General features: G+C 53.1%; 1 protein-coding gene across 1 annotated transcript; it reads left to right on the top strand.

Annotated features, from left to right (window-relative positions):
- Positions 1-2,913: 2,913 nt before the first annotated feature.
- LOC128899760 (olfactory receptor 14J1-like) lies at positions 2,914-9,638 on the top strand (the record flags this gene model as incomplete). The annotated part of the gene is made up of 2 exons (XM_054179442.1): positions 2,914-3,375; positions 9,627-9,638. Coding segments are annotated over 2 exons (474 nt in total), but the record flags the coding sequence as incomplete, so codon positions are not given.
- Positions 9,639-10,044: the final 406 nt, after the last annotated feature.

Genomic DNA, 10,044 nt, shown 5'->3' with positions numbered 1-10,044 from the left:
CACCCTCAGGGCTCCAGTCCTCTTGAAGGCACATTGGGCACTTGGTCTCTTTGTTGTCCTATGGACCACCACATCTCCATCTGCAAAGACCTTGGAGAGTGACCAGAGATCTCCCAAGGATGTGCTTGGGAGGCCTCAGGCACATGAGCAGTAGATAGAGGACTGAAGGCCATTGGCTCAGTAGGTGTGAAGAGTGAGGACAGGAGCAGAGTAGCCTGAGAGTGCTTGGGGAGTGGTTTGACACATGGAGAAGCTTTTATGCACAGTGACCAAGTAAAAGAGAAAGAAACAAAGCCACAAAGTGCAGCTGGGGAGGTCCAGACTGGACATGAGGAGAAAGAAATGTCACTGCAAGACATCCCCCAGCAGGAGCCTGGAGCACTCCAAGGCTTAGAGTTTCAAGGAACACCCAGGGAGGATGGAGAGAGAGCAGCAAAGGAAGGTGCCAGCAAGGTGGGGCAGCTGGCTGGGTGACTCCAGCCTGCAGGGAAAGAGGCTCAGCTGATGCAGCAGCAGAGGACAGCCTGAGGGGCAGATGACAGAGGGCTGTGCAAGAGCTGAAAGGCTCCTGGCAGAGCCAAGCTCTTCCTGCCTTTGGTTCTGGCTGTGGTCTGTGCCACTGATGCCTCTGAGGAGACAACTCCTCCTTCCAGCCCTGGGGCCTCATTGCCTCCTTGTCCATCCTCAGGAGCCTGGGAGGGGTTGTGCCATAGTCCTGCCCTTGACATTGGTCCTCTCCACATCTCACTGCTCCAGGAATCCCCCTGAGGGGTGAGTGAGGGACAGGATCTGCCTGTCCAGGAGCCAGGGCTCAGGGCTTGACCCTTTGCATTAATGAAACACCTCCAGGTTTGCTCAGCATCAGAGACATCTTCCTCTGCTTGTCCTGGCCTCTCAGCACTGCCTCCAGTTCTCTGCTCCAACCACAGCCTGCAGACACTTTCCCAGCAGTGTCCTCACTGGGACCCATCAACAAGAGAAGAAACTTCAGAGTTTGAAAGTGACTTCAACTTCTGGAGAGGTTTCATCATCTCCCTTTCAGTCTCTGATGTTTACCTGGCACCAAATCCACCAGAGGGTCATTAAAATGCCCTTGGGTTGGTCCTCTACTGCTCAGGCTGGGCTGAGCTCCGTGGCTGGAGGGAGCTGCTGGAAAGTAGGCAGCAATGAAAAGTGTCAGCTGTGCACAGGAGCAGCTTCTCTGCTCTGCACAGCAGGGCTGAGGACACTGCCAGTGGATGTCAGCGAGATGAAGAAGGCAGAGAGAGATTCGAGGTGTCCAGGAGGGTGACTGAGAGCTGACAGGAGGAGAAGTCACTGCAGTCCCTGACACGGTGAGTCTGTGGGGGCAGGGCAGTGCAGGTGCAGCTCCTGGAGGTGTCTCCTAAAGCTGGCACAGCCACAGCTGGTGGGGGCTGGAAGGAAATCTTCCTGTGCAGAGGCTCTTTTCAGGCTTTTCTGGAGAGCTGTGGAACCCTGGGGTGCAGGCAGGGGTGGTCAGGGCTGTCCTTCAGAGCAGGGTCCCTGCAGCCCAGGGGCTGTGTGCTGGGGCAGGGACTCTGCTGCCTGCCAGGCTCAGCTCTCAGCCTGCCCAGGGAGCTCCACACAGTGCTGTGGGGAGAAGCTGTGAGTGGCAAGAGACAGCCCTGGCAGGGCAGGACAGGGCAGAATTGCCTGAGCAATTCTGAGGAGGCTTTCCAGAAGAGCATCAAGGCATTTTCCTGCAAGGGAAGGAGTCTTTTTTTTTAATGTTGATCCCCTTGGTGTGCTGGGTGGGCTGTGTGAGACTAGAGTTTATTTCCCTGCTCTGCAGAAGACTCTGAGACCAAAGGTACCATTAGCCTTTGTATTAGCTGATCCTGGGGCCCTGTACACCCAGCACTACCCCTGGGCAGTGTCCTGCTGCTGGGAGGGATCTGCAGTGCAGAGCTGAGCACACAGTAGGTGGGAAGGGCTCTGTCAGCAGGGACAGGGAGGAGAGCTAGGAACAGAAAAGCAGCTCCTGGCAGGGACAGCTGCCATCAGCAGGGACTTGGGCAGAGGGGCAGAGGGATCTTCTGGCAGAGATGCCCTGGCAAGGGGGATCAGGCACCTCTGTGCCATTCTCTGCACTGCAGACACATTTCCCAATGCAACCTTTTGCTCTCCTCTTCTACCCAGCAGAGGCAGTGCCCTCAAAGTTATGGGCTCCAGGTCAGGAGTCAGGACCTTGGCAGCTGACATTCAGCTGAAGGCTCCTGGAGTGTGCACACAAAAGGAGGACAAAAGCTCTTCAGTTCCATCCTGTGAGCAGCAGTGAGCAGAGCTGGGGAAGGAGAAGGCTTCACCCCCAGCCCCTCTGCCTTTCTCTTTTGCCTTCACTGTCTCTGCAGCACTGCAGGGCTGGTCACTGCTTCTCCACCTCTCCATGGGACTCCTGTTCATTCCTCATGCAGCTCAGGGACAGGGATTACAATGAGGCTGAGAGAAATGTGTCCTGACTTGTCACTGCCTTTCCCTCCTTGGACAGGTCTCCATGGCCAGAGGCAGCAGATGGCCAACAGCAGCTCCATCACCCACTTCCTCCTCCTGCCATTCCCAGGCACAAGGCAGCTGCAGCTGCTGCACTTCTGCCTCTTCCTGGCCATCTACCTGGCTGCCCTGCTGGGCAATGGCCTCATCATCACCACCATAGCCTGGGACCACCACCTCCACACCCCCATGTACTTCTTCCTCCTCAATCTTGTGCTGTTCGACCTGGGCTGCATCACCACCACTGTGCCAAAATCCATGGACAATTCCCTGAGGGACACCAGGAACATCTCCTATGCAGGATGTGCTCTACAGGTCTTCTTTCTAGTATTTCTAATTCAGGCAGAGTTTGTTCTCCTCACCACCATGTCCTACGATCGCTACATTGCCATCTGCAGACCCCTGCACTATGAGACCCTCCTGGGCAGCAGAGTTTGTGGCCACATGGCAGCAGCTGCCTGGGGCTGTGGCTCTCTCTATGGTCTGTTGCACACAGCCAATACCTTTTCCCTGCCCCTCTGCCAGGGCAATGCTGTGGACCAGTTCTTTTGTGAAGTCCCCCAGATCCTCAAGCTCTCCTGCTCCACATCCTACCTCAGGGAACTTTGGGTTATAGTGGTCAATGCCTGTTCAGTTTCTGTCTGTTTTGTGTTGATTGTGGTGTCCTATGTGCAGATCTTCAGGGCAGTGCTGAGGATCCCCTCTCAGCAGGGACGCCACAAAGCCTTTGCCACCTGCCTCCCTCACCTGGCTGTGGTCTCCCTCTTTGTCAGCACTGGATTCTTTGCCTACCTGAAGCCTTCCTCCATCTCCTTCCCATCCCTGGACATGGTGGTGGCAGTTCTGTACTCAGTGGTGCCCCCAGCAGTGAACCCTCTCATCTACAGCCTGAGGAACCAGGAGCTGAAGGCTGCCCTGTGCCAACTGCTCCCTGGATGCTTTCAGAAGCAATAAACTCTTCTACAGAGCATTTCTGATGTCACTCAGTGCAGGCCCAGCCTGGCTTCTGTAATTTTTAGTGGTGGTAAATTTTTCTTGTTGATAATGTTGTCATTCCTTTTCTAACTCACTCTCTGTTTTTCTGACCAACAGGACCTCTGTTCTTGCTTTGGTTAAAATAATGAAGAACCTTTCTTTAACATTCTTTTTTCCTGGCATCCTTCCTCCAAGCTTTCTCTGGAGCTTCAGGGACAGGTGCTTTGTCCAGAGTTTGGGGAGAAAAGAGTTTCTGCAAAACATCACTGCCTGAAGCACCTGAGCTTGGTCTCCAGGGCTGTTCCATTTCCACTTCCAGACTCTCCTGTTTCAGTGCAAGGTCTGAGTGCTGTGGCAGCTTGGTCATTGTCCTGCTGCATGCCAGTCTTGTAAGCACAAGCAGGGACAGGTCATGGGAACTACTCTGACTGAGCTGGCCCCCAAGAGCAGTTCCACAAAGACAGATGGTCTGCTCAGAGCAGAGTCTGAAGGTTCAGGGCTTCATCCAAAGCTTCTCTCAAGAGCAGGCCCAAGAAAGTGTCCCAGAGATGTAAACAGCAGGGAACAGCTCAAGTGTGAGTGTGCAGGGCTGGGGGCACACAGCAGTGTGCTGACACAGACAGGCCTCCTGCAAGAGGCCTGAAGGAGCAGCAGAGCGGGCTCTGATCTGTCTCTCTCTTCACTGCACAGCCTGGGGAGGCTGTCCCAGGGTAATCATCCTGCTCTAGCCACTCACCACCACCATTTCCACCCCTGGTCTCTCACCCCAGCTTGCAAAGTTTCTTTGTGCCCCAGTTGCAGGTCACAGCATCAGGAGGTCAGCAGTGGCTGCTGGCATTGCACAGATGAGATGCAAGCATGGCCATGGTGTGTGGGGTGAGAGGAACCTGAGTGAGCACAAGTACCATCAGCTGTTGCCGGGGAGTGCCAAGGCACTGGAGGTGTGAGGAGCCTCCCAGCCTCTGGCAGGGGCAGCAGGAGGCCAGGGACACTCTGCCTGCTGCAGTGCAGAGCCTGTGTGAGGGATGGGGAAAGACTCTGTCTGAACATCCTAAGGTGCAGAAGCAGTTCATGAGGCCAGCTCAGGTGTGGACACCTGGCAGAGCTCTGACATTTCTGTGGTGACTTCAGCACAAACCTGATACATAGAATACATAGAATAGAATCCATAGAATAAACCAGGTTGGAAGAGACCTTCAAGATCATGGTGTCCAACCCATCAACCAATCCAACACCACCCAAACAACTAACCCATGGCACCAAGCACCCCATCAAGTCTTCTCCTGAACACCTCCAGTGATGGCAACTCCACCACCTCCCCAGGCAGCCCATTCCAATGGGCAATCACTCTTTCTGTATAGAACTTTTTCCCAACATCTAGCCTGAACCTCCCCTGGCACAGCCTGAGACTGTGTCCTCTTGTTCTGGTACTGGCCACCTGGGAGAAGAGACCAACATTTGTCTGTCTACAACCTCCCTTCAGGTAGTTGTAGAGAGTAATAAGGTCACCCCTGAGTCTCCTCTTCTCCAGGCTAAGCAACCCCAGCTCCCTCAGCCTCTCCTCGTAGGGCTTATGTTCCAAACCCCTCACCAACTTTGTTGCTCTTCTCTGGACTCGTTCCAGCAAGTCAACCTCCTTCCTAAACTGAGGGGCCCAGAACTGGACACATTCCTCTCAGGTGTCCTGCACAGGCTCTTTGCAAATGTTGCTGTCTGCTCCCATCACCCTTCCTGGGCTGTGCCCTGAAATGTGCACAGAGCCATCAGAGAGGTTCTGGCTCCTTGGAAAAGGCATTTTCAGGAAGGCCAAGAAGGAGGCTGGGGCAAACTCCAGGCTGGGGGAATAGATGAGTGGGAAGGTGGTGGTGGATCAAGCCCAAGAGTCACCAGGGCAGAGTCTTTCTGGCAGCCACTTCCCAGTGGCATCCTTCAGGGCAAGCCCTTGGGCCAGCACTGTGAAATGTCTTCATCAGCTCCCTGCACCTTCTGACCCAGGGCCTCTGCAGTTTCTTTGGGGATGAGGCCAAACTGGGCACAGGCTTTGAGGGACCTCATCTCCTTAACCCTGCCCTGAGCAGGGTCATTGCACAAGATGATGTGCAGGGACCTCTTCCACAGATCACCAGGACAGAGCCAGCAGCTCCTCTGAGGAAGGTTTCTCCTCTCAGAGCCTTGGTAGGAAATCTGCCAGATGGATTGGATGAAACTTTGATCTGCTCAGGCTCTGGCCACAAGGAGGCTGATGGTTGGGTGTGGGAGCAGGTGGTGAGTTGTGTCTCAGGAGATCATCATTCAGTAGGAAGCCAGTGAGTATGAAGGGTCTGTGAGGTCACTTCTGCCTGGAGAGGAGATTGGACAACAGCAGGAACACAGCTGGAAAGGGCCTGTGAGGCTTTTTCTGTCTGTGATGAAGATGTTACTAATTTATGAATATGAAATATTAATTAGTAATTTTATTAAGTATTAAAATTATCAATAACCAATGAATCACTATTTTATATCCATAGTCTAGTGCATGATTGTGAAATACATCCCATAAGTGGTTTAGTATTTATAGTTTGGACTCAATCAGGATATTTACAGAGTTAATTTCTATTACTGTAACACAGGCTGCAATTCCACTGCTTGTCCACCTGATGGCGACTCGACAGGACTCTGGCAACTGCTAAATATATACAGAGCTATTACACTGTGTATCAGAGGATTGGACTGGAAAGATTATCCTGCTAGACTCGGGTGCTCTGAACTGACTGTTAGTGAGTTGAAAGCAGGTGGAAGATACTCTGTGTCCTTTGTTTGTAGCAAGGTTAGGTTCTGGCAGACTGCTGACTCCTGGCTGGTCCAGACAGTGACAGTAGGTGGCAATTTTCTCCCTTCTGTGGCAGCAGAGGAAATGGACCTTAGACTAGCTGTTAAGCAGGTTCCCTTCGCAGGACTTGGGTGGCTCTCTCTGGATGGCAGGGAGTGGTCCTGCAGGGTGAACCACACAGGTCTGGTAGGGCAGGTCCCGGGATGGGGTTGGCCCTCACAGAGTCAGCCTGCACGGCAGGGCAGGGCCACGGTTCTCTGTAGGCAGGCTTGGAGGTTTCTGATCTGGCATGATGGCAGACAGGGCTGGACCTGGCAGGGGTCAGCCTGGTAGCAACTGGCTTCAGGGCTGGCATGGATGGCCCTGGGGAAGAGGCACAGGTGCATTAAGCGGCAGCTTCCTCTTGTTCTGGTGCTGGCTGCCTGGGAGAAGAGACCAACATCCGTCTGTCTTCAACCTCCCTTCAGGTAGTTGTAGAGAGTAATAAGGTCACCCCTGAGTCTCCTCTTCTCCAGGCTAAGCAACCCCAGCTCCCTCAGCCTCTCCTCGTAGGGCTTATGTTCCAAACCCCTCACCAACTTTGTTGCTCTTCTCTGGACTCGTTCCAGCAAGTCAACCTCCTTCCTAAACTGAGGGGCCCAGAACTGGACACAGTACTCGAGGTGCGGCCTAACCAGTGCAGTGCACAGGGGCAGAATGACCTCCCTGCTCCTGCTGGCCACACTGTTCCTGATGCAGGCCAGGATGCCATTGGCCCTCTTAGCTGCCTGGGCACACTGCAGGCTCATGTTCAGTCTACTGTCAACCAGCACCCCCAGGTCCCTCTCAGCCTGACTGCTCTCCAGCCACTCTGACCCCAGCCTGTAGCTCTGCATGGGGTTGTTGTGGCCAATGTGCAGAACCTGGCACTTGGATGTGTTCAATCTCCTGCCCTTGGCCTCTGCCCATCTGTCCACCCTGTCAAGGGCCCTCTGCAGAGCCTCTCTACCCTCCAGCAGATCAACTCCTGCCTCCAGCTTGGTGTCGTCAGCAAATTTACTGCTGATGGACTCTATGTCCTCGTCCAGATCATCAATAAAGATGTTAAAGAGCATGGGGCCCAGTACTGATCCCTGGGGCACATCACTGGTGACTGGCTGCCAGCTGGCTGTGGCACCATTCACCACCACTCTCTGGGCTCGGCCCTCCAGCCAGTTCCTAACCCATCGCAGTGTGCTCCCATCCAAGCCATGGGCTGACAGCTTGGCCAGGAGTTTGCTATGGGGAACGGTGTCAAAGGCCTTGCTGAGGTCCAGGTAGACTACATCCACAGGCCTCCCCACATCCACCAGGCAGTCACCTGATCATAGAAGGAGATCAGGTTGGTCAGGCAGGACCTGCCCTTCCTAAACCCATGCTGGCTGGGCCTGATCCCTTGGCCATCCTCTAAGTGTTGTGTGATTGCACTCAGGATGACCTGCTCCATAATCTTTCCTGGCACTGAGGTCAGGCTGACAGGCCTGTAATTCCCTGGCTCATCCAACCGGCCCTTCTTGTGGATGGGTACCACGTTGGCCAGCTTCCAGTCATCTGGGATCTCTCCAGTGAGCCAGGACTGATGAAAAATGATGGAGAGTGGCTTGGCCAGCTCATCTGCCAGCTCTCTCAGCACCCTAGGATGGATCCCATCTGGTCCCATGGACTTGTGGGGGTCTAAGCTGCTGAGGAGAGCTCCTATCACTTGCTCATGGAACAGAGGGAAACCATGCAGCTCCCTGGCTCCTTCTGCCAGCTCTGCAGGCCAGCTGTCTGGTAGACGTTCTTTCCTGCTAGTAAAAATTGAGGTAAAGAAGGTGTTAAGTACCTCTGCCTTTTCCTCATCCTGTGATACAACATTTCCCTCCATGTCAACCAAGGAGTGGAGGTTGTCCCTGCCCTTCCTCTTGCTATTAATATATTTATAGAAGGACTTTTTGTTGTCCTTCACATCAGAGGCCAGTTTAAGTTCCAAATGTGCTTTTGCCTCCCTAATTTTCTTCCTACATGCCTTAGCAACATCTTTAAACATTCCATGGGTTGCCTCACCCTTCTTCCAAAGATGATACACCCTCTTTTTTTCCCTTAGTTCTATTACCAGTTCTATAACCAGAGCCTGGGCTGCAGCCTGTAGATCCATGTTGATCAATTACTTAATTTGCACTAGAATCAATCTGTAAGAACCCAAACAGGGAGTGTTAATGAAATGTTGAGATGGCCTTCATGTCTGTGTGAGGCCCTGGATGGGATGAGATGTGCAACCAAACCACATGAGAAAGGATGGGAGTGAAAAAGAACCAAGTGCTGCATCCCTGAAGCAGATGGGAAAGGCAAGTGGGGAGAAGAGCCCCTGTTCAAATCAAGATGCAACAGGGAGCTGAGTGGGATTAGGCTGTGGGAAAGGGGAGTTGTAATATTCACCTCTGCCTGAAGAAGGAGCCACAGGCTCTGCAGGTCTGGGCCCCTTGGCTCCCCTTACAGCCCTGGTCCTGCTCTCAACAGCTCTGTTAGTTTGTATCTCAGCTCATGGTGCTGGAACCAGCTGGGCCTGCACCCCAATATTTGTCACAGTTCTGGAACACCACCACAGCAATCAGTTCAGTTTCTGTCTGTGTGATGTCTCTGTAATCATTGGCTGTGATTGGAAATTCTCTGTGCCAATAACTCCTCACCAGGATGTGTCTTTGCTCACATGTTGTATGGTTAGCTACAACCTACACCCATTGGAAAGAATTTCACTGCAACCCAACAGCTCCTCCAGCACCCTGATTTCATCAGCCTGCTACAACCACCAGGAGAAGCAGGACAAAAGACTTCTCACCATGACACTTAAGAAATACCTTGAGTCCACAAAAGGGATCAAGAGGAGTGGAGAACACTGCTGGTGGGAAATGCTGTTTGGGTGGTGTCCAGCAGCAGCTGGGACACTGCCCCTGGTGTCACAGCCACTGTGATTTTCCTGCCTGCTCTGCTCTGTGCTTGCTGTTCCACATTGGTTTGTAGTTAGAGTTAGGAGGATGGCCAAGCAAGTCACACTGCTGCAGACATTTCCCATCATCAAGGTTTCCTGTGTGCTTTGTGTCGCTGAATGACATTGAAGAAGACTTTGGAGCCTAAGTAAGCAGCAAATTCCCTTCCCATTCTGATTGGATGATGACATTCTCTGTTGAGAGGCACAGAGACAAGAGGCAATCACACAGCCACTCTGGCTGAGAGAAATGCACTCAAGTCACAGAGCAGATTGTGGGGGCACAGTCCCCCTGTCACTGGGAACCTCCTCAAGACCTGATGTGATTCCCCCTCCCCCCTTTCCTAGGCCATGAACTAGCCCAGGGTAAGCCAGGTATGGATCAGGACAGAGGGAAATAGAGCCCTGACAGGTGTCCTTGGTGTGCTGCATCCTCTCTCTCCCAGCCTTGCACTGCTCTCCCTATGGCTTGGGGATTTGCCAGTTCCTGCCAGCTCAGTGCATCTCTGCTTGGATCACAGCCAACAGGGAGGTGATAGAAAACTTTGGAGGTCAAAACCTTCAGGGTCTGTGCAAGTGGCAAAAGATCCCAGGATGGTTCAACATTCAAGGTTCTCCAGCTCAGAGAAACACCTGATGAAAGTCAATGATTTCCACCTGTAACAATAGTGAGCCTAAAGTCAGAGCCTTGGAGCTGTCCTGGATCACAGCAGCTGTGTCCAGCATCTCCCCCAGTCAGACATCTCTCAGGCACAACCTGCACCAA

Source organism: Dryobates pubescens, unplaced genomic scaffold (assembly GCF_014839835.1).
Source record: "Dryobates pubescens isolate bDryPub1 unplaced genomic scaffold, bDryPub1.pri scaffold_56_arrow_ctg1, whole genome shotgun sequence".
Taxonomy (NCBI): Eukaryota; Metazoa; Chordata; class Aves; order Piciformes; family Picidae; genus Dryobates; species Dryobates pubescens.
Note: the sequence above shows the minus strand (reverse complement) of the source record. Positions and strands in the feature narration are given on the sequence as shown.